The 25777-nt window shown below is 36.9% G+C and overlaps 1 protein-coding gene across 2 annotated transcripts in view; it reads right to left on the reverse strand.

Moving 5' to 3' along the window:
- LOC102545019 (Putative N-acetylated-alpha-linked acidic dipeptidase) overlaps positions 1–25777 on the reverse strand; it is a 50834-nt gene that overhangs the window by 23212 nt on the left and 1845 nt on the right. For both annotated transcript variants that reach the window (XR_012076454.1, XM_072969027.1), the window contains exons 2-7: positions 24940–25048; positions 19952–20138; positions 17307–17408; positions 11110–11235; positions 10153–10339; positions 7161–7254 (exon numbers count right to left, since the gene is read on the reverse strand). Coding sequence is in view for 1 of the 2 variants with exons in the window: in XM_072969027.1 (XP_072825128.1) it covers positions 7161–7254; positions 10153–10339; positions 11110–11235; positions 17307–17408; positions 19952–20138; positions 24940–25048 (805 nt within the window). In the remaining variant the exon portion in view is untranslated. The remainder of the gene's footprint in view (positions 1–7160; positions 7255–10152; positions 10340–11109; positions 11236–17306; positions 17409–19951; positions 20139–24939; positions 25049–25777) is intronic.

Below are 25777 nucleotides of genomic sequence, written 5' to 3' on the forward strand. Positions count from 1 at the left end.
GCATTATGTGACTCCTCCCACTGATGAAGACCTTCCCAAATCTGTGTGTGGTCACCCTTCACAAAGCACTGTCACACTCTGTTAGGGAGGGAGGAAGAGCAAAGGAAAGGATTTCATTTCAACCAGCAGCCCCTAAAAGTATCATGCTATTTACTTATTTTTCAATTCAAAAAGGAAGGAAGATTCGGGTGGACCAGCCCACACACCATACACACCACTGGCCCCAGTTCTCGCTGAGCAGGTGACTGAGAAAGAGAATATGGCCCTATTTATGGAAAGGTGGGGCTCTTGTTTCACTCCCACATACCTGCCTTTACTGTTTGAAGAGCACAGATTGACTCAGTCTTGCTTTGGGCATGGAAACCACATGTACTTTTGGTACAGAGAAGCAGAGAAAAGGAGGTGGTTCCAGACAAACTTGAGAGTGGAAAACATCAATCTGTCTTTCATGGTTCTGTCTCTAGTCACAGACCCCCATGCACACTATGCTTTGCATGGAACATTTTCTGTGGTTTCCTCCTTTATTCTGCACCTGCACACAGGTGCCTGTTCCCTGCCTACCTATTGGAAGCAATGTGAATAGCTCAACCTGACCTAGAGTCTACTAGTAACACTTGCAATACTAAAACAGTAAGATTATCTGCTTATGGAAAACTGTAAACAAGATTTTTGTTTTAAACTACTCTATCAGAGAGGTTCCTCTGTTTTCCTATCTCACTAGAGCGTCTGTGTAACAAACATAAGTTCACGTACTATATACTATTATTTGTCTATAAAATATACTATGTAATATACTATATGAACTTTATGTAATATACTATACAATTTATTTGCCTATCTACAATAAAATTTCACATGAAAAGCACCAAGTAAAATGAAGGGGCATTTCACATTGCTAAATATCATAATGAATAGTCAAAACAGCAGAGGATTATGTATACAAAAAAACTGTAGAGGGCAAACGAAGAATATACATATGCTTGATTATATGTAAAATATTGGTACAATTCCATATTGGAGATTAATAACATTGATTGGCTTTGAGATGGAAATGAGCAGGAGGGTAACTTTTTCTTGTATACCCCTTTGAATTCTGAACTGTGTAAATGTATTTTCTTTTCGAAATAAAAATATGAAAAACATAAAAAGGTTTAAATTCATCAAGAAGAAGAATAGTCAATTATATATTATATTATAAGGAAGGTAATGAATAGTACATATTCCCAGAAAATAATAAAATACAAAGCCAAGATTACAGTGTCTCCACAAGGACAAGTAAATAGATGACTGGAACAGAACACAGTATTTGCAAGTAAGAATCTGATGTAACAACAAATGAAAATCATTTATCTACGAAGAACAGAGGTTTTAGTCTGACAATAAATGTCACTGAGATAATTAATCAGGGATATAAGTTTCTCTAGGTCTTTCTTTCACTCTATAAATTTAAACAAAACCCAGGAAGATTAAAAAGTTGAATATTAAAGTTTCAAAACCTAAAAATTTCAGAAAATACTGAAAATGTCTTCGGAAGGCTGTAATAGATGGTAGATGCTCAGTAAGTGTCTGTAAGCAACAAGGAACTGAAAAACCTATATTCTGGAGCATATTAATTTTTATTTTTCCATTTGGCAAAGATTTTTTTGTCTATAAGGCTCAAGGCACTGGATTGTACTCACAAAGGAACACCAATATGTGTAAGAAATGGTCATTCCACCGAAGAGGTTATAAGTTAGTTAGAAGAAGATACATATACAGCCAACTATAAAGTAAAACAGAGCATGCCAGAAAATAGATGAAGTCCTAAAGAACAAAACAGCTTGATTGAGCTTGTGGGATGAGAGAGACCTTCCCAGAGGAGGTCTCTTATCTGGATTTTAAAGAATGAGTAAGATGTGGACATACGAGGATGGAGGTGAAGAGGACTCCAGTGACAGTGTGTGATGTAAAGAGACATGGAGGCAGGAAAGCCAGAGCAACTGTAAGGCACGGTGATTAAATTGGCTGGGGTATAAAATGATTAGGGAACATAACAGAGATGCCTGAAAAGCAGCGGGACTTTGCTTCTGAGACGATAGAGAAGATGCGCTTTATCCTGTTCCTCCTGCTAAGTACAGCTAGATTCTCTGACTATAAATAGATGGAAAACAAACATAAGACTCTGAAAGGTGGACAGAAGAACACGAGCCAGCTTGGGACCTCAGGGCACAAGGAATGACACAGTGGTGAGTTCCTTAGGTTTTCTGTTTTGGCTCACATATCCCACACATGGAGCTGAAGAAGCTGGCCAACCAGAAATGCCGAGTGGCACATATAGCACATTTTACCCAACAAAAGCCTTGAGTATTAATATATATTCTTCTCAAGTGCACATGGAAAATTTTTCCAAATAGATCATATATGAGGCTATAAAACAACTCCAAATAAATTTAAAATGTTGAAATCATATAATCCTATGATTTTATTAATCATACAAACCTTCTGTTAATCCAACTACAATATAAAGAATTTAGTAATCAATAACAGAAGGAAATTTGTAAAATTTGCAAATACATGACAATTAAACAACTGACTCCTAAATAAACCACTGGGTGAAAAAAAAAATCACAAGAGTAAACAGAAAACACTTTGAGATGGATGAAAATGAAGACACAACAAACCAAAAGTTAGGGCACGCCGCTAAAGCACTGCTTAGAGGGAAATGTGTGACTGTCAACACCCATATTGAAAACGTAGAAAGATAGCAAATCAATAAGTTAATCTTCCAACTGAAAAAACTCAACAATGAAGCGCAATCTAAACTCATATCAGGCATAAAAGAGGAAATAATAAAGACTGGAACAAAAACAGTGAAATAAAGATAAGAAAAAAAAATAGAGAACAATTAACAAAACCAAAAGTTGGTTCTTTGAAAAGATCAATAAAATTGACAAATCATTAGCTAGACAGACCAAGAAATGAAGGAGAGAAGAATGTTACTAAAATCAGGAACAAAAGGGGGAACATTACTACTGACTTGACAGCAATAAAAAGGATTTATAAGGGAATGCTATAAACAATTGTATATAACAAATTAACCCTGATGAAATGAGTTCTTAAAAACACACAAACTACTGAAACTGAAGAAGAAAGAGAAAATGCAAATCAGCTATAACAAGTAATCAAAACTTCTCAGGAGAGAAGCCCAGCAGCAGACGGCTTCCCTGCTCAAGAATAAACACCAGTGCTTGACACCCTCTTTCAAAAAACAGAAGGAACATTTCTAAAATTATTCTATATGACAAACATTACCCTGATACCAAAACCAGGTAACGAAATCACAGGGAAACTGAAGGTCAGTATGAATATGGACACAAAAGTCCTCAACAAAATACTAACGAACCAAACTCAACAGCATGTTGAAAGGACCAGACACCATGGCAAGGGGGCTTTGTCCCATGACTGCAAGCCTGATACAACACAGAAAAATCAATCAGCATAACACACAATATTAACAGGCTAAAGAGAAGCCACACGATCACATTAACTGACACAAAAACCGAGCAACCACAGCATTAATAAAACATTAGAAACACTCAACATCCGTTCACAATGAAAATTATCAGAAAACTAGAAATGCTGAAAGAAAATACAAGATTAGCCTGAAATACTTTGTGATGTCAGTACGTAAGTGCTCATAAAAGGATGAGAAGAAGTGTCTATTTTTTATGTTGCTGGTAGGACGTAAAATGATACATCTACTGGAAAAGTTTGTCAGACCCTTTTAAAGGTAAACATACTATTATCATATGAGCAGCAGTTGTGAGTCCAGAGAAATGAACGCATGTTGACATGAAAATCTGTACCCGATTATCCGCAGCGGCTTTCTTCACAGCAGCTCCAGCTAGCTGCCGTCCAACTACCAACTAGTGAAACAAACTGTGGTACCAAACACAATGGTACACTCCTCAGCATTAAGAAGAAACAAACTATATACACAACAACTTGAACAAGCCTCCAGAGGATTACGCTGCGTGGGAAAAAAAATCCCCAAACGGTGTATACATAATCACATTTATATAACACTCTTGAAATGACGAAATTTTAGGGATGGTGAGCAGATTAGTAGTTGCAAGGGGTTCAGGTCAGAGGGTGGGGATGGAGCAGGTCAGGAGAGAAGTGGGTGTGGCTAAAGGGCAACGCGAGGGATCCCAGTGGTGATGGAAACGCTCTGTATCGTGACTCTCGACATTGATATTCTGGTTGTGATTTTGTACTCTGTTTCGCAAGATGTTACCATTGGGGAAAGCTAGGTAACTGCCATGTGGTGACTCTATTATTTCTTACAGTTGAATCATTATCTTAAAAAATGAGTTTAATTTAAAGAAAGTAACTATATTCACTATCTTGTAGTAACCTATAATGAAAGAGAATATGAAAAGGAATATATGGATGTGTATGTATGACTGAAACATTACACTGTACACCAGAAATTGACACACTGTTCACTGACTATACTTCAATTAAGAAAAAAGTAGGGGCAAGCTAGATGGGCAGACAATGGTGTGCTAGAGTTTTCCCACTTACCATGTAGCCTCCATAAAGCTGTGAGCACCTGTCCTAAATTGTGAGACCCTTGAGAACAAGACATATGTAGAAATCATACTTTTTCCACAGTGCCTGATATACGGATGTCATTCCATAAATGTACCTTGAGTGGACAGGTGGTGGGAAGCCACTGAAGACCTTCTGAGCAGAGACATGAGAATGAGACCATGCCTCGACAAAAGGAGGTGCCTACTAAATGCTCGTGTTGCTGAACAGAGACTGAGTGATGCTCATCAGAGCTGTCTTTCACATCAGACCTGGGTTCCCGTCCCAGATCTATCACTTCTTCTCTGAACTTTGTGACATTAATTATCACAATGCTAACTCACATAGTTGTCTTATGGGTTAACTGAAAAAGCAGTATGCACATTAGGACAATTAAGCGCAGCACATCATTAGCGCTCTCTGCGTGTTACACGCTATTGGTATCGTCTTCACTGTTTTGTGGTTGCTGTCATTCTAATGCTGGTAGTTATTCAGGGAGGCAGATAGAAACCGTATAACCACGCTCCTGTCAGTACAGATGGAAACAAGAATAGAGGAGAACAGCCATGCTGCCCCCTTTTACTCCCATCCAGGTAAATACAGTTTTAATTTACTGTAACTCACATTTCGTCAACTTTTTATTGACGTTCTCAGCATTCGTGGGCCATTATGTAACTTTCTATCTCTCCTCTTTGTCATACACATTATTAAGAAACTTTCATTTTATGATACAACCAACTTTTAAAATGCTGTCTTTTCTAGTTAATACATGATGTTACACTGCTAACCATTTGTGGGAATATGAGAATTCACCACTAGGAACAAGTGGCAATTCCCTAGATGATTATGCAGAAGGAGTGAATTTTCACAGTGAAGTTCATAAACAAATTATATGTTCTCAAAACTGTTATGACTAAAATTCCAGTCATGTAGAATGTTTCTTTATACCTTAGTAGGCATCGCTGGTGAAACAGAAACTTACTGCTTTTGATATATACAGACCATCTCCTCCTTTCAAATGTGTTGTACTTCCAAAATTCATTTTGTAATCATGGTGTTTTGAATACAAAATATACTTCCATAGAAGCTACATTATTAGTGATGATTGCATTTGCAAAATGACTTACTGAAGCTGGCTTAAACACATTTGAGATAAAATGCCTTCGTAACTGTTTTGATCAAGTAATTCTACTACACAGCTAGGGCACGGCCCAAACCTGCTGGTTTACCAGAGCAGTCAAATGGTAGACATGGTCAATAAACCTCACCCCCAATTCTATATGATGCTCCCTTCTTTCTTTCAATGCATCGTTGTTCTAACTACAAAGATAACACAGGCTCACTTTTTTAGACTTTTATAGCAGTGGGGTTATACTATAAATATATAGTATACATATATATATATATATATACACATATGTATACTTATCTATATAAATAGTGTCTATTTCTTTTATATATAGTATGTGTGTACTATACATAGTAGATACAGATTTTTTATATATACAGTCTATACATATCATATATGGTATATATCATCTTTTAAATATAATGAATATTTAGACTTTGTAAGTATATTTAGATAAACACATAGTCCAAGGTGCCCGCAAAAGTTGTGCCCTATCCTGAATCCCATGCGGAAAAGCTAACAGCTAAAAAATAAAAATAAAAATGAAAAACAGGGTGCAGTTCCTTATCTGCCCTTAAATTGGACAGATCCCTCAACTCTGACGACAGCCTCCTCACCTGTAAAAACGAGGGCATTGCACAGGGTCATAAAAAGTTTTCTTATAGATACTAGAATAAAATGACTTAAAATGCCTTGAACTGAAAGAAGAAAAGGGTCTAAGGCTGGACGCTTTGGTTTCTAGCGATTCCACTTTCAGAGAAGTCAGCGCTCTCTCCCCTCCTGAAGGGTGACGGAGAAGAAGGGCGTGCAGATGGGAGAAAGCAGGATGGGAAAGAGGAAGGAGTTGCAGTGTCACGTGAAACAGTAACAAATTTGGAGAAGCTTCAATAATGAAAACAGAGGAAGGACAGGAACAGAGACAAAAACCAAATGTTAGATGCTTTCAAAGAGTGTCATTCCAGGTCCTCCAAGAATTAGGCAATGAGAGTAGGAGATTTCTTAGGGGAAAGGCCTGTGAAGGGAGCTGGGAAAGACTGAGAGAGCCATCAGACTGCAGTGCAGGGCAGACATGGGGTAGAGGAGAAAGAGGAGGAGGAGAAGCACGCTGATGAGAGCATCCAGTTGGGCAAGGCTGTCAGAGAGCCCTGAGCCGGAGCCTCCGATCAGAGGAGTCCCATGCCTCCCAGTTGTGGGCCTCATTTAGCATCCTGCCGCTCTCAGCCACCAACTGAGAAGTTGATGATCTGAAAGGCCCACTCTGCTGGCTGTCACACTGGATACCAGTATTTAAAGCAAACTCCAGATTAGAACCCCTGTTCTCTAAACTCGTGATAAAATTGTATGCCTCACCCACCAGAGAATTTCAGTAACAAACAACAGAGATAAAAGCATAAAAGGTGAAGACTGCCAGTAAGGAGAATTACCAAAACAGCCATCTGTCTGTTTCTTACAAACTTACTCCAGGAGCTTCTGTGCATCATAGTATCCAATTGGATGAACAGGAATACTTGGAAGACCAACAGCTTCTCCAATGTCGCGTCTATAAGCATATTCTGAAAAAAAGTTGAACATAACTTCTGATAAAAGTGGAGTCCCTTTCAAAACGTTCTCTGTGAACCACATTCAACACATTCTTAAAGTACATCTAACTAGAGCTGTTAAAATGAAAAAGACGAACAACTTTAAATGTTAGTGAGAATCTGGAGCAACTGAAACATTCATCCATTTCCTGGAAGAGTGTATAATTATGCGGTCCCTTTGGGTTACTTCTTTGACAAGTCGTGTTAAACAAAATGATGCGCTATGGCACAACAATTACAGGCCTAGGTATTTACCCAAGAGAGATGAAAACATATGTTCACAGAAAGACGTGCACAAAACTGCTCATAGCAGCTGAGTCTGAGCAGCCAAGGCTGGACACGGTCCAGCTATCTGGAAACAGCAGAATGAATAAGCAATTTGTAGAACAGTCCCACAATAGGACTCTATCAGCAATCAGAAGGAAAAAACTATTAATACACACAAAAACATGGCTGATCTCTAATCATTATACTGAGTGAAAGCAGCAAGGCGAATGATGAGGAAAAATCATACATTTTTCTATCACAGCAGCACCAAGCTGAGAAAGAAAGAAAACAGCACGCCCCCTTTGGGGTGGCCTTTCTTGGTGTGCAGTGTGCGTCTGCTGTGTACGTGAACCAGATCACCTCAAAGCCGGAGGCTATAACCCACCTGTGAGGAAAATGGTCCTTTTCTGCAGATGCCAGCATTGTAATGTTAAGATTGTCTTTTTTCCCTCCCAGACCGGAGGTCACACTGACCAAAGGCTCTCTCTGTACATGCATAACTGATCAAAACATCTCTGTGGAACTTTATGTACAATGCTAGCCTGTCAATACAGTACATACATTCTTTTGTCTCAAAACTGTGTAAAACTGTATCTCTAACTCCTGACCAGTGGAATGCTTCTCACAGGTTCTAAGAATCTGTTTTCCTGCTTACAATTCTCAGTTTGGCTCAACTAAAATTGTGTTCTTTCCTCTTAGCTTGACAGTTAATTTGATTTTCTGTCAACATTCAAAACAATAGATACTGTCTGCTTCCATTTATATGAAGATCAAAAGCAAACGAATCAGTGAGGTTGCCTCTGGGGGCAGGTGTGGTGAAAACTGACCAGAAAGGAGCACCAGGGGACTTTCTGGAGTCACAGAAATGTCCTGTATCATTATTTTGAGTGACACAGATGTATGCAATTAAAAAAAGTTTTTGAGTTAATGCTTAAGATCCGTGCATTTTATTACATGTAAACTCTACCTCAAAATAAAAACACATTCTGACATTTCTTGAGATTTAAGAAAAATAAGAGCTATTTTTCCATTTTTTTCCAAAATTTTAAATTATAATAACTTGAGGTGATTGCAAATGCTTATTTTTTTTATGGGTAAAATGACATAATGATATGCTGCATGAGATTTGTTTTAAAATTCTCTAGAGTAATAATCAAAAAAGGGATGATGAAAGAGAAAATGAAATTCGCAAAATGGTGATAATTATCTCCATTTTTGTATATGTTAGAACTATTCCATAATAAATAGTAAAAATAAAAAGAAAAGGGCACAAAAGAGAATTCCACAAACGTTAAGTCCCATAGGGATAACATGATTTTTCTTTCTATACTGTCATCTTTTAAATTTGAGAATAATAAGCAGAAATATTCCAGTTAATCTTATTTTATGTTCATAATTTGAGCTTTTATAACCAACAGAGCTTGGGAGAGGTCTCGTTTTTTTCCAAAACTTAGGAATAAAAGCCTAAGTAAGTAAAGTTCAGGTAGATTGATGTGATTTTATTATAAGACAATATGTATTGCTTAAAAAAAAATCTATGTCAGTGTAGTATGTTCCAAGATTTATCAAGCCAAAGCACAGAAGCTTTAAAGGCATCTACACTTTGATAGAAAAAAAAACAGATGAAAATTAACTATGGAAATGCCACAATCTGGCAACCTATTTTATCCAAGTTATACACCTTAGTTAGTTTTAAACCACACAAACCAAATGATTACAGATTTCTATAAATGTCATCAAATAGCTGGGTACATTCAAAATAAATTAGCTCCCCTTGTTAATGATCTACTGTTTTACAGCAGAGCATTCCAGCCTAAGACAAACACATGGACTCTGGAGCCCGACCATCTGAATCTGAATCCCCACTCCTCGTTTAGTGATGTCATGACCTGGGGCAGACTGCTTACTTCCAGCCTCACTTCCCTCCTCTGTCAAATAAAGAAAATAACATGACGAAGCTTAAAGGACTGTTAATGGATGTGAAGAGCCAGCATTCAGGAAACACCCCTTGAATTACTATTGTCTTTATGCAGTAATGATACCCCAAGCCTGTTCCGGACTCCGTATTCTAAATGTGCCGTATTCTAAAGGTTTATAGAACTTCTGTCCTACTCTCCCTTATCCACAACTAGAATTTCAAAAAAATCTGTGAAATCCATTAATTTGGGGGACTGTACTTGGCAACAAAACATGACCTGATGTGAACTCATTTGGCAGCAAGGTTTGACTTGAGCAGACACGAGTCTATTTATATTACTTAACGTACTGCTGCTTAATAGGATAGTTCATATATTTTGCTGCCCAAATATTTACATGTTGCTTCCTGTATTCTGTCCCAGCCTCCCATGTGAATGTTATGCAATAACATGGTGTACACACCAGGTTACTTTTAAATACCTGGAAATGTCTGCATTTCAAAACCTATCAGACTCAAGGATTCCAAATATGGGATAAGGGACCAGAACCAATAATTACCAGAGTTCAGAACTCTTTAATTTTCTTCTTAGATGTAAAGTAAGAAAAAGACATACATTATCAAAGGAAATCCTTTGACAGAATCACGTAAAAATGTTTGTTTCTGATGGTTACGGTCTGATCACTCACCATTTGCTGGGTAACCGGGAGTGAGAGGGTCCCCTGCGCCATTAAGATTTAAGGTATTTCCACGCTGAACACCACGTCCAGGAAGATTCCAACCATCTGGATAGGGCTCCACTCCAGGAGCAAAGTAATCAGCAGGGTCTGAGTACAAGATGATTCCTTTGGCCCCTGCCAGCTGGGCATTTTTAACCTGGGAAACACAATGTCTTTCTTGTTTTAGGTTGGTTATTCAAAATTACACTTAAATAAGCAGCCACACATTATCGTCACTCTTTTACCACTAGACCTCTAACAAAGGACGTCTCACAGAGAATTGGCTTTTTCCTATTCCTTCTGCAGGCTCTACAAATGAGTTTCTATGGCTGGATCAGCCCTCAGAGCAGCGTACTTGGAAAATGTACATATTGGTGGAAGCAAGTACTGGCTGTTTTCTTCCTCTAGTTCCAGAAGCACAATAAACAAATAGAATCCACAGAATAGATTCTTACTTTTTCTATGATTGAATATTTTTGAAATTTAATTTTCCCCCAGGAAAGAAAAAAATTAAGAAATCAAGCGATAGTAACTTTCAAAACTGCTATGTATAAATTTGATTTCTCTCATTACCTACAGTGAGAACTCATACTAAGATTTAATTTAGTAAATATTTTCATAGACAACATTTAAAACAAAGATACTGACAAATCTAGTGCATACTTCTTTGTAAATTAGAGGCATGATCTGTAGGTATGGAAAAAAATCTGTTCTCCTTGAACACGTATACTGGCCACATTCCAAAAACCCAACTGAATATCACCATCTAAGACAGTAAATATATGTGTCGTCGTATTAGGCGAGCACGGGCACAGCCTATGAGAAGGTCACAGTCTTCAGAAAGTTGTAAGGATGCGGTTCACCTCACGTAAGACACACCATAACCTTTTTTCTTTGCAGAAAAGGAAATAAGAGATGATTTTTTACCTTATTTCCTCTGAAAATTTTCCCGTATCGGGCAATTGCAATCTTCCCAGAGCAATTGATTTTCATGTCCCGCTCTAGTTTAAAGAAGTCTTCGGTTCGTGCATAGTTAACGTACACGAGGTCACCCTGTTGAGATCACGGGTGACTTAGTACAAGAAAGATTTACTACAAAGAGGTTTCTCTGCATGAGGACAGCGTCACATCTTGGAACGGGGGAAGAAGCAACAGGGCCAGAAAAGTATGAGCTTCGGATAAGAGATTCAAGGGAGAAATGGACTTGATAAGACAATTAGCTGGGTTAGAGACCTGTGAATTAAATAGTCAGTTTTGCCAATATCTATGCTTCCTCTGCAGTGGTTATAAAACAATAGAAGCGCTCCCCAGAAAAAGGCACATCAACACACACACTGCTGCATGCAATTTGGAAGGGTCCAGGCACCCTGCATTAAGAAGCCACTGAAGACAGCATTCTTCTCTTTGAAATACATTCTCAAATAGTAGCTTAATGGGTCTTCACACCACAGGATAAAGAAGAAATGTCAGATAATATCACTGCTTTACGGATCTAGTTTCAAATCATTAGGATGATTATGTGAGAGTCTTACACCATCTCTGAGTCTCAATATACCGTCTGTAAAATGGCCAGTTAGATCAGTGTTCTTCATACATCCTTTGCTCACCTACTTCCTAAATTAATTTTGAAAAGCAATGTACCCCAATATATTTTCAAGTTGACACCTGAAATTTTTTTATCATGCCTTTAAGTAGCTGCAAAGAATGCAATTTCTAGCCTATTATAAATATTAACATTTTTTGAAGCAACTGACTTTTTATAGGTATCCAGAGGAATTTAAATGCTGTACTGATTTATTATTCAACATCATCCATTTAAAAAACACACTCTCTGGTCAGTCGGAATCTTATCATCACTGTTTCTCCTTGAACTTGTGTTTATTTGTCCCCCTTCCCTAAAGCATTCTACTCTCAAGTAAAATATATTCAGGCGGGACACGAGGGTGCCCTGCCCAGATGCCCCTTCAATGCAAGTGTTCTTGCTCCTGCTGCAGGGAAGGCTCTCCGTCCCGTGAGATCAGCTGTGGTCACCTTGCTCAAGGTCATGCCCCTTCTTAGGATGCACACATTCAATGACTGATTGAGGAGGGAATATAAAGTCCTGCACATCTTTGTCCAAACCAGGGCAATCCTGAAGGGCTGTTCTGACTCCAGAGCTGCCCATCGGGTCAGCTGAGGCTGTCCTTGAGCTGGCATTGAGATGCAGTTTCTCCCTCTGCCTGTTCCAGCTTCCTGCTCTTCCCCGCCACAGATATCGATCCCAGGAGAATGCTCCTTAATTAACATCTAGCATGCTCAATTCCGTTTCAGTTTCTAGTACCTACAATCTGGGTATGCTTGAAAGTCTTTTATTAATCACTGCCAAACCTCCCTTGATTAAGAATGTATGTGTAAATTTATAGTTAGGTAGATAGATAGATAGATAGACAGACAGATAGATAGATAGATAGGAGTTTTAAAAATATTTATTTCCTATGATTCAGGCTGTGCATGTTAAGAAAATTCTTCAAGAACAACTTACTGTTATTATTAATAGCATCAAAGCGAGTCTAACAACATCATTACAAACCTTTATAAATAATACCTAAGCAGAACACTTTACTTGAAATACAACTTTTAGTGCTATGAGGTATGAAAAATATTAGCTTATGGATCTATGGATGAATAAATTATTTCCAGAATAAGTTCAGACCTAGGATCAATTTTATTCACATTTCTTATTTTTAGACATAAGTTCTGAGAAACCTTGGGATGGGAATGAAAGAAATTTTGTTATGGAATTTTCACTAAATTATTTAAACTCTTTCTAAGTTATGCACCTTAAACCTCACACTGATCTGTTATCCAAGTTCATTCTAATGATATCAGCTGGAAATTCAACTAGGCTCATCCTTAATTTTGTTCAACTGCAAACCATTTGACTTGCCAAATCTTTGTTACCCAGCTATTAGAATCTTTCACCATCATCTCTTTGTTTGGAGTTCCAGAGATTGTTTTTTTACAACTCAGAGATATGCTTCCTATTGTCTTAGGATGGATGAGTGATGTCTCTTACTCATAAAATAAGAGAAAAGTAACTGTAAATAGGGAGGTGGGGACTGAGTGCCAGCAGGACCTCACCACAGGCTAGTTCTCAATTCCATGACGGAGTACACTGAGAAATTGATGATGCAACTGATTTCTTTAAAATGATCCTACGTCTGCCTTTGAAAAGTCTTCACACACTCTAGTTTGAATTTTATTTTGTTTATTGTTTTTCTTTTCGACCACGTGTCTCCTGACATGCGCACAATAAACTTTATAACATATTGAAATAAGGTTGTTTCCAAGCTGATTCTAGGATGCATTTGACAAGCCTGTTGAAGACACATCATGTTGAGAATTAGGGATACAGCAAATCTCTGTCCTGAAGAAACTTACATTAGTCTGGAGAGCAGAGAGATACTATAAACAATAAAATTAATAACTAAGTAAATTGATTGTATATTAAAAGGTGATAAGTTCTGCAGAAAAATTTTTAAAAAGTTGAAACACAGTAGGCAAACAGGGAACTAGTACTCAATTGGGTGCAATTTTCAAAAAAGGAGAAAGTCTATTGAGAAGGTGACATTTGAATCTTTGCTTACTTTTAGCTCTTATTTTTCTTCCTAAGACCAATGCAACATTAATGCACTGTGGATGACAGCACTGTGCGTCTGATTTGTAATTGTTGGTCTTCTCTGGGGCTCACTTTTAATGCCAACTGTGAACACACAGTCATGAACCAATTTGGTTTCAGTGAATTTTATTTTTGTGTAAACGTTTCACTTGAAATGCATTTCTGTTTACTATCACCCACTTTAGGGAGACGAGCTACTTTAAATATCTGTAAATTGTGGCTATCTTTTGACAAATCTATACTCCTCACATAACAAATTATGAGAAGGAACTGGAGAAAACATTAGTTTGAAAATGACAGTAAACTTAGAAAATGAAAACAAGTGTGACAGAAGGGCCCTCTTGGCACTTCACAAATGCAAGTTGTCACTGCTAGTTAGGGAAAAAAAACCCTTTGTTATCAGACAATGACCTTCTTGTAACATTTACACTGCACCATTGTTCTCCAACTGGGAACAAATACAATCTTGCACTGTGAGCCTAGAATTTTCCATTACTTCCAAGCTTCCATCTTCTTGCTCATGTTAGGAGAGCCAGGATTGGTTCTCACAGCATGTTTCTTCAATCCACAGAATCAAGGCCACCTAGGACCTTGTTGGAAACAAATTCTCAGGCTTCATTCAAGACCTCTTAACACTCGGGGGGAAGGAACCAGAATCTGTTTTATAGGCCCTCTGATCATTGCAACACATGCTGAAGTGTGAGAACCACTAGTTTCGGTGTATTTCATGGGCACTGTCAAATCGCTAATTTCAAATAATCTAAAGCAAAGTCCAGTATGTCACACTCCAGAAGATTACGTTATAGTGAAACAACTCAAGCACACATACAGACATAAATAATTTAAAAAAATTAATACTCCACCGCTTGAGTTACTGGTAATCCAGTGAAACACACCAGCCAGCAAATTAATTTAATATTGAATACAAACAACAATTCCATGGAGAATCACATGCACCTTCTAGCCACCCGTTAATCTGGAAAAGTTTAAATCTGCTTAAAAGAAATGAGTTAATAATCTCTATGACTCTTTTATGAGTAGAATAATTCTATCAAAACTGGACAGCTCCATGCAAAAGAATCAAACTATACTTTCTCACATCATATAGAAACATAAATTCAAAATGGATTAAAGACTTAAACATAAGACTTGAAACCATATGACTTCTAGGAGAAAATGTAGGCAGTACATTCTTTGACGTCAGTTTTAGCAACATTATTTCGGATATGTCTCCTCAGGCAAGGGAAACAAAAGCAAAGATAAACAAGTGGGACTACAGTAAACTAAAAGGCTTATGCACAGCAAAGGAAACTATCAACAGAACTATAAGGCTGCTGACTGAATGGGAGAAGATATTTGCAAATGATAAATCTGATAAGGGGTAAATATCCCAAATATACAACGAACACATACAACTCAACATCAAAAAAGCAAACAACCTATTAGAAACTGGGTAGAGGACCTGAACAGACATTCTTCCACTGTTGGTGGGTAACTTGGTGCAGCCTCTATGGAAAACAGTATGGAGGTTCCTCAAAATATTAAAAATAGAACTACCATGCGATCCAGCAATTCCACTCCTGGTGTATTTACCCAAAGTAAACAAAACACCAATTCAAAAAGATATATGCACCCTATGTTCATTGAAGAATTATTTATAATAGCTAAGATATGGCAGCAACCTAAGTTCCCATCAATAGATGAATGGATAAAGATGTGGAAGATTGGAATATTACTCAGCCATGAAAAAGAATGAAATCTTGCCACCTGCAGCAACATGGACGGACCTACTGGGCATTAGGCTAAGCGAAATAAGCCAGACAGAGAAAGACAAATACCTGATGATTTGACTTATATGTGGCATCTAAAAAACAAAACAAATGTGTAAACACACCAAAATAGAAATAAAGTCATAGATACATAGAACAAATAAACTGTTGCCAGAGGGGAGGGACGTGGGTGGGGGAGAGAAATAGGTGAGGGAGACTAAGGGGCACAAACTTCCAGTAACAAAATAAATGAGTCACAGGTATAAAATGTACAGTCTGGGGAATATAGTCAATAACTATGCAGTATCTTTGTATGGTGGCAAATCATAACTACATTTACCATGGTGATCAGTTTGAAATATACAGAAATACTGAATCACCATGTTGTGTAACAGGAACTAATACAGTATTGCAGGTCAATTATACCTCAAAAACAGACTCATAGAAAGAGATCAGGTTTGTGTTACCAGAGGTAGGGGTAGAGGGGAGAGGTAATTAATTAGGTAAAGGTAGTCAAAAGGCACAAACTTACAATTATCAGATAAATAAGTACTAGGGATTTAACACATAATTTATGCACAACATAAATATAATGAACTCTGCTGTATATTATATAGGAAAGTTGCTGAGAGAGTAAATCCTTAAAGTTTTCATCACAAGGAAAAAAAAATTTTTTCTGCTTCTTTCTGTATCTATACAAGATGATGGATGTTCACTACACTTACTGTGGTAATCATGCCATGATGTCTATGAGTCAAATCATTTTGTTTTATCCCTTAAATTTATACAGTGCTGTATGTCAATTATATTTCAATAAAACTGGAAAGAAAAATAAAACAAAAATTAAAAAGAAGAACAAAGTACAAAAATTAATTAGGGGATTTTAACTGATGATATGGTAAACCCACCAACTAATGCGGGTGTAATTTTCTCCTTATAACATTCTGTGTTCCCATCCAGAAACATGATCTTTTTCTTTATACATAGTATTTTCGCTGCTTTGTAAATTTCAGTGTTCTTCAACTAGTTCATACCCATTTAATTTAATAATTTTTACAATGTATTTTATATTTTATGGCTATTTTAAATTATATCTCTGTTGCATTTTCTGCTACTATATATCACTTGTCTGTATGTATTTAATCTGGTAATTCTAATGCTATTTTTAAAATAAAGAGGTATTAGTATTTTCTGTATATTCTGGCTACACAGAAACACCACTGTAAATAAGAAGGGAAGAAGACCCTTCTTACTGAAGGATACTAGACACGTGATTATATGCTATACAATCCCATTTATATGAATTTCTAGTATAGGCAAAACCAATTGATGGTGGCAAAAAGATCAGGAGAATGATCGCCTTGGGGGGGTGCGTGGAGTTTCTGAAGTGATGGTAATATTCTTTGTGTTGATGGGGTTTGGATTACACAGGTATGTGCATTTGTCAAAGTCAATAAATGTACATTTTGGATTTCTGCATCTCAGTGTAATACATTTTATCTTGAAAAAACACTATGAAAAAACACTATGAACAAAATAATCTATATTCTTTTCTATTACTAAGAAATTCTATTTCTTAAACGTGAAAAAGATTAATTTGAATTATATCTAAAACCTCCTTCATACCCCCTTCATTATGACCCGCCCATAGGAGGGGGATCTGTGTGTTATTTTATTGTATTGTATTGCATGTTTACCTCTGTCATTCCTTGTGGGGAGTAGGCATTAAAAGGTGGCACAACATCTGAAACATTTTCATATCCCGGAGGAGGTGGCTCAAACAATGATGTCTTGAAAATCTAGAGAAATGAGATATAATCATTAGAAGCAAAGCGGGTCAAGTTTGATTACTCCCATCAAACAAGAAAACAAGTGTATTATCTCTTTTGTCAGCAGAGGGTTAATCCGTCCTTTGGTATCTTGAGAATACATATCAAAGAGCCAGCACTGTGCTAGAAGCTGTGAGGATTTCATGAGATGAATAAACTACAGACCCTTAGAGGACCTATAAGCACCAGTTTTTGATTTAGAAGGAAAACCTGAATCCTTAAATAGAAAGCAACATGATGCAGTGTTCTTAGTCACCTACAGCCATGCTGAGACAATTACTTATGAGCAAATTAAGTATTAAATTCACTTCGACAAAATATTTCATTTTGGGGAAACTATACTGGACAGTATCTAAATATTCACACTGAAAAGAACTAAAAACATTGAATCAAATATAACATAATCTTTTTAAGTGTGTCACTGAATTGGAAAAAGAATGTAAGGCAATACTCAGAAAAAAAAAATGATATGAAAGCAAGAATCCTGAAAGGTAGCACTGAAGTCTGCTTTTGCCTTAGTTGTAACTATCAAAGCCTGGGGTCCCATGAGAGGAGCATAAGGATTAAAAGACAAAGTCTAGAGCCGGCCCAGATAAGGGAGTTTGCAATTTACAACACAGCTCGGCTGTGAATGGTTAGTCACAGTAATTACGCTACACTGGGAGGCGGGTGAGGGTAAGAGAGTGTTTGTAGCTGGGGCACAGGGAAGAGAACAGAGCTGCACGGTCACGATGTCAGAAAATAATGCCTAGATCTGAAACATAAGCAATACGAGCACATTATTTAAAAAAAAAAAGAGATGAATATCAAAAGAATCAACTCAGGGTTGAATGGTGATTGCCTCAGGGAAGCGGGAAATAGGGAAGCAGCAAGGCCCTTTGGAGAACTAGGTGACTCTTTGTGTGCAGGTAGAACTTGGGTAAAAATTAAAATGAATTAATGATGTAACAGTCAAAACAATGACTAAGCTTTTGGCAGCTAACACGATTCAGGAAAATCTCCAAAATGAAACCGCTACATGATACGTTTATATTAAGTGACAGGCTTTAGAAATTTCATAAATGCTTGTAATAGTAAAAAACAGATAATGAAATGGAATAAAAGCAACGGTACAGTCAAAACCGGGAGGTGAAGAGGAAGAAAACAAGAAGAGAAATGCAAGTTACTCTTTTCCTCAGTGTACACAACTGTCAAATTTGATAGATCGAATTTGGTTTAAGTACATTTTTTTATACTACCCAATATTTTATTATGCCACTAAATAATTTCCCTAAATATACTTTTAAAGATCCTTTAGTAGATAATTATATAGATATGCCACCACTTATTTAAAAGATTATGGGACCACAGAATGTATATTGGTATTACCCACACCTAACCTTAAAATATTTTTAAAATTTTGAAATACTTTTATAAGTTAAACAGTGTTAACTACTATAATTTAAAATAGTTAATATGAGGGGAGGGTACAGCTCAGAGGTAGAGTGTGTGTTTAGCATGCTCAAGGTCCCGGGTTTAATCCCTAGTACCTTCATTAAAAAAATAAGTAAATAAATAAACCTAATTACCACCCTAAATAAAAATAAATAAAATAGTTAATATGGAAAGTTTCAACTCTTATTAGGAAATTTAGCATGAGATTATATCACTGACTGCAAAACAGCATATTAATCGTCAAGAAGAGGCTGATTCATTAGTCAATAAGAGGAGGTGATTAAAATTTTATATATACTTAAATCACATGATATTTTCAGTTGACTAATCAAACCAGACATATCTGAAGCTATACGCAATTTAGAAGGCCCAATTAACAAAAGGACTGAAGGAAGCTATCTAGAGTAAAAGGGGCTATTTTAGATATGGGAGCTCTAAACTAACGTATGCTAAAAAGGGATGAATATGTGAATTATATTTCATAAGCTTGCATATTGAATCTATATTGTGATAAGGAATAGCTCAATTACTCATATTACCTTGTTTCCCAAGTATGTGCCCTCACTTGAAAAGAAGATTGTAAATTCTTTGGAGTAGATATCATTCCATAGAATTTCTCTCGAAACCCTCTCCTCTCCAAATGCCCACATCTGGGCACACAGCCGGACGTATGATCACATGAGATATAATCATTAAGTACCAATACAAACCTGCTGGCTCAAACAGCCCATCTCTGGATTTCCTAGCACCCTCAAATCTATGTATGGTCTTTATAATCTGAACCTATCAAAAAAGTATCTAATTGAGTTGCTTGGAAGTTTACTAATATATATTAATGCGCAACACTAAATAGAAAATAGTAACTGTCATCAAGCATTAACTTCTCAGAATCCTTCAATCATCACATTAAATTCAAGCATCATAAGAGTTGAAGCTGGAAGTAAGATTATTAAAGACACCATTCACAAGTTTCAATACTGATTTCTATCAATATGTGGAGATGGTGTAGGGCGTTCCTTCACAGAAGGTATTCGAGAAGAGCAGATTTGGGGTGGGGGTTCTTTCTTCTTTCTTTTTACCTCATTTCCATCTTCATCAATTATTGAGATGTAGTTGGGATAAGTCTTATTTGGATAGGACAACAGGACATCATAATGGGATAGCTCAACAGAATCCAGGCCAAATTCTTTCCACTGAGATTGAATTTGCTTGGCAAGCTGAAAGTTTTGTTCTGTTCCAGCTAAATGTGGTATCCGTGTAAAATTACTGTCAAACAAAAATTCAAAGTGGTTAAAAATTGTTTAGTCAGCCTTTATCCCAAATCAACCACCAAATAAAGCAGATTTATATGAAAACATACCTTGAAATGTGACACATCAAAAAAGCAAAGTGGTACTATTATTGCATCAAATAGACTTTCATGTGTGTTTTGAAATTTTCATGCTCTAATTTGTACTCATTCAAGATACACTGATCTTTGTAGATAATTGTTATGTGCAATACTGTAGATGTATCCTCATATAATAGATGAGGACAGTGTCACATTCTTTCCTTAAGACCCTGGCATCTTGGAACTTTCATGGAATCATCTGTTTACTTCACCTTGTGAAATATAATTGGAAGATAAACAATATTTTCATTCAAAGATCAAGCTCTTACATGCCAAGAACTACTGATAATTACATTTATTTTTAAATACTGAAAGTTACAGCCAAGTGAGAGAACTTTAGATTAGCAACCATTTATAAAGTGTCTTTATTAAGGAGTAATCTGATCATATTTACACAAGCTCAAACTGAATCTCTTTTACTCTATTCACCATGCAAAATCATACGCTTAAAGTCAATGACGAGAAACAGTCCAACCAGCAATGTCTTTAACAAATAGACTGTGGCCAAAGTTTTAGCTACCACAGATATTTTCACGAATAGACTAATTTCTCATTTAATATGCCTACATAGTGGTGCTATTGTTTATTTGCCTTATATTTCTCTGTCTTGGAAATTTGCTGTTTCCCTGAAGATTCAGTTCATTGATATTTTCAACTTAAATCCCTTCAAGGAAAAAAAAAATCTCATTTGAAAAAGCATCATGTATCACGAAAAGACATTTCTTTCTTTCTAGCTCAGGGACTTCTTGAACTTCATGAATTTCTGGTTCTAAATATGTAGGGTTTTCTGAAGTCAACACACTTCCATCCTTGTGATGATTGAAAAAAAAAACTAATAGACAACATGATGATGATCCCTATTTCTAATCTTTGATTCTACTGTGTATCTTTTAAAAGGTGGGGGTGGGGGGCGAGATTCCTATGATTGATTTTATAATTATATCAAAATCATTTAAATTGTATTTACGAAAGTAGTATTTAAAAATCCTCATTCAGTAAAATTTTAGGGGCTTAACACCTCACATAGGATTTCTAACGTATATTTGCAAAGGAAAGTAATGAAGAGAACACAACGTTAAGAGGCAGCTCAGGAGTCTATGTGCCCCTTCATCAATGGATACCCACAAAGGCAACAGAAAACAGCCAACAGGTTGCTCTTTTCTTCCATATTACACAAATCCTAACTGTGACATAACTAAAGGAGATGTAGATTATGCATGTTTCCTGACATGATAGCTATTCCTCTGCTCTTAGATGAAAGTAGACTCGTTATGGGAGACTTAAACCTACACACGCACACACACACAGATCATTTTCAGACTTTGTTATTATTGAAACCGAGTCTCCCTAAAACCGAGTTCCTCTGCCAAGTTTATGATTATCTTCTCTATCCAAAGCTTTATTCCCTTTCTTGTCCCATCTCTGTTCCCCTCAGGATTAATGAGCATCGAAGAATAAGGGGGACTGCAACTAAGCAGGACCCTGCGGGGCCCTCCTGGGTACAAAAGCCTCTCAGTGTCCCCCGCTTCTTGTTTGTAGAAAAAGGTTTTAGTCTCCTAGGCTTTCCCCGAGTGCTGAAGAGCAGACTCGAAGTTACTAACTAGGGAGGTGAGAGAATGTGGAAACAAAGGAAACGCAGTCAAGCAAGAAAAGTAATGATGGCTTAAGCAGTATCACAATCTGATGCATATTGTTGAGCTGTTCTGCAGAAACTAAGACCCCCCCCACCCACCCAGGTGGAGGTTGGTGACTACATGTTGACTACAAGCACACAGGCCCCAGACTAGTTGGAACCAGAAGGCTGACGATTCAGATTTTGGAAACATCACCCTGCTACCTCATCGCCAATCAATCAGAAGAAAGTCCTGCTACCCTCCCCCCAAATGTTGCCTTTAAAAACCCCACTCTGAAAGCCATCAGGGATTTCTGGTCTTCCAGCATGAGCTGTCTGTTCTCCTTGTCTGGCGCCCTGCAATAAATGCTGTCTCTACTCCTTCATTTCAACCCAGTGTCTACAGATTTGCTGCATGGCAGGCTAGCAGACCCAAGCTTGGTTAGGTAAGGTTACGAATGAAATTCCTGGTTAAAGTTTTGTCATTACCAACTAGGATATAAGTGTGCTACGATTAGGATTAGAACCTACCCATTTGGAGCAAAGTTGACCCTGAAAATGACAAACAAGAAAAAAGATCCGTTTCCAAGGATAAATAAATCAATTGGCACAAAATCCTGTAAGTAGTGTACTACAGGTTTTGCCACTAACCTGTTGTATAATCCTGGCCATGTCTTAACTTTCATTGGTACATGGAAAGAATATTACTACCTCACTAATTCACAAAGATTTAAGGCTCCATTAGATAACTAATAAACAGCAGTTCATATTTTTTTTGTTTAAGTCGATTGAGAAGTGTGCCACAAGCAATCTGTTGATTCTATTAGAATAGCAAGGTTTTTTTTAATACAAAGAATAACTTACAAATTATCCAAAATAGCCAATGACATGTATTAAAAAATAGTTTCATGTAACTCTGTCTGGTTAGAAAAGTTTAAATATGTTCCAAGTATTATACATCACATTATCTCAGTTAATAAAGGGCGCTATTGATATTCCTGTTTTGATACACTGCATCTGGTTTACAAATGATGAACAGTGCTAAGAGGAGTTAGATGACTTAAAGACAGCTGGTGAAAGGTGGAACTGGTATTCAAATGCAGATTAATAAAATTCTAAAATAACTTTGTTTTTCAGAACGGGGTGGGGGAGGAAAGCTCCTTTATTTATTTATTAATTTTCTGTTCTTTTTTGGGGGGGAGGTAATTAAGTTTGCTTATTTATTTATTTTTAGAGGAGGTACTGGGGATTGAACCCAGGACCTCATTCATGCTAAGCATGTGCTCTACCACTTGAGCTATACACTTCCCCCACCCCCACAAAGCTTTCAAAGACAGAGAAAACAGTGAACGGATTTGAGAATTTAACCAGGTGTTAACAAAATAAAAGGGAAAACAGGGTACCCCTGCACCCCAAGGGAGACTGTAAAGGTAGCCCCTACTTAGTCCTCCCAGCCGCTACTGAGAGGCAGAAGCAGTGGAAAAATCTTTAGTTGTAAAGCAAAGGTTGCAAAGGGGAACAAGATCGAGGATCTGAGGCTTTAGTAACCCCTGACCTAAGGGTGTAATTAGATCGAAAGCACTCTGATAAATAGCGAATTGAGAATCTGGAGCGTTTGGGAGCCTTCTGGAGATTCTGTAGTCCTCGGAGGGGTGACTGGAGGTTCTGTTAATCTCTCTCTTTTGTGTGTTAATGGTGAAAACCCTAGAGCTCTAAACAGAGGAGCTTAGTCAAGGCCACAGAGACAAGCAAGAAGCTGACTGCTCTGGTCCTGCTCAAGGGTCCAGAGAATGAAATAAAAGAAGGCATTCATTTTTTCTTCTTTGCTGGTTACTCCAGGTTAGGAAAGGAGGAAGGAAGCAGAGATAGCAGCTCTGTCTAGGACTGAAGAATGTATCTCAATAGACGACCTTCAGTATAGCTATTACACATAATTACAGTAAAGCATGTGCAAGAGGCAGAGGGCTTTCCACAAAACTGAAGCTCCCGGGTCTCTCATTTGAAATGGCCCTCCCATAGACTCGCTAGGTGCCCTAGGAAATTTTATTCATAGTTTTAATTCTATCATAATTAAGTAGACATATATGTTTGTACATCTATGCATATATATATTTACTTGACTGTCTTTTATATAAAATTATAGCTTGTATTTACTAAGAAATCTTTTCATCATTATCAGGGACTTCAAGCATTTTGCTTTGAAAAAGTTTGTATTCTAATCAAGCATTCAGTAAAAGTGTTTTCTTTTTTGTTGCTTTGCAAATACTTTTCAAATTTATTCATTTACCTCTTTTGCTCTACACCAGAGACAGCTGTTTCAGGAAACAGGGAGCTGGTTTTTACACAAGGTCACATATATGTTCTCTAATTTCATGCTCATCACACGAATATCATCATCCCCATTTCACAGATGTGGAAATGGGAGCTCAGGAAGGTTGAGTATTCACTGAAAGTTACTTCAATTATCAATGGGCAAAGATGGAGTTTAACGTTATGTATGTCTGACTTCAAAGTCCTAATTTATTCTTTTGACTAAAATATACCGTCTTCCTCTAAAACAGGAGTCAGCAAATTATGTTTCACTGACCAAATCCAGCTCACTTCCTCTTTTGGTACAGCCCACAAGCTAGGAATGGTTATCACATTTCAAATAGGTGAAAAAAATCAAGAAGATTAATCTTTTATGACATACCATTTATATGAAATTTAAATTTCAGTGCCAATAAATAAAGTTTTGTCAAAACTGCCACATTTAACTCATTTATGTATTTTCTATAGCTTCTTTGGTGCCATAATAGCTGATCTGAGTAGTTGTGCCAAAACCTGGCTGGCCTATAAAAGGTGGACCTTTACATAAAGTTTCCTGACTTTTGCTTTAAAACATCTATCATGATGAAGTTCAGCTGAAGAAGGTATAATCCTCTCCAGATGAAATATGATACAAGATCATCAACAAATAAAACTTCTAAAGTTCCAGTTTATGAAAATATTAGATCAAAACTTCCAAACAGAATAACAAAAATTTCCAACAAATTGTCCGTATAAACTTTCAAGTAGATGCTCACTATAAGAACTTCTTGATGTTCTCTGCTTTCAACTCATCCAAGAATGCTTTCTTCGCATTACGCTGTGGAGTAATGTTAGTAGCTTCATTGGAGGGTTTTATAAACCATCCTGTAAAATACAAACATAGGAATGAGATATGAGCTTATACACAGGTTGTATTTTTCCTTATTACTATATTTATCACATGTAAAACATGAATTATCAGTGACCTCTGGCATGAACTGAGATGTTCTGAAGTTTAATTTCTCTTGCCTTCTTCCACCGGAAAAAAAAGGTCATGCAGACAGACTTTTAATTACAAATCAATAGTAACATATTTTTAATCCTATTTCAGTAAGTATTGTTCTTAGATAAGAAATATTTTATGAAATTAGCACTAACATTAAATAGGGTTCAACTAATGGGGAAAATGAAGGCAAAGAGACCACCTTCTTTCTCCTTAAAGCTTCTATCCCTAGTGACTAATCCTCTGCTGATCCAGAATAAGCATTTAGTAAATGTGATGAATTAATTATGAGTATATTTCAAGTATATACATTATTTCGAAGAGTTGAAGGCAATACAGACTTGTAATTTGTTCTGGTTCTGAAACTAAAACAAAATGTTCTGAGATTTTGTGTTTCAGCTGAAGTAGGTTTGAGAAGTTCAACTTAAGAAAGCTACAGTGCGAACTACAGTTCACCCAGCATCTCTGCAAGACGGCAGTGCCCACAGAAGGCTGGAGGCACTGGGCGGCCAGGTCACATAAAGCCATTAGCCCTTACAGTTGGCTTCATTGCAGGGTTTATTTAGAGAAATGATTTGGGCATAAAATGGTTACCAAAATCACCCAGCCAG

The sequence above is a fragment of the Vicugna pacos genome, chromosome 10, assembly GCF_048564905.1.
Source record: "Vicugna pacos chromosome 10, VicPac4, whole genome shotgun sequence".
NCBI classification, from domain to species: domain Eukaryota; kingdom Metazoa; phylum Chordata; class Mammalia; order Artiodactyla; family Camelidae; genus Vicugna; species Vicugna pacos.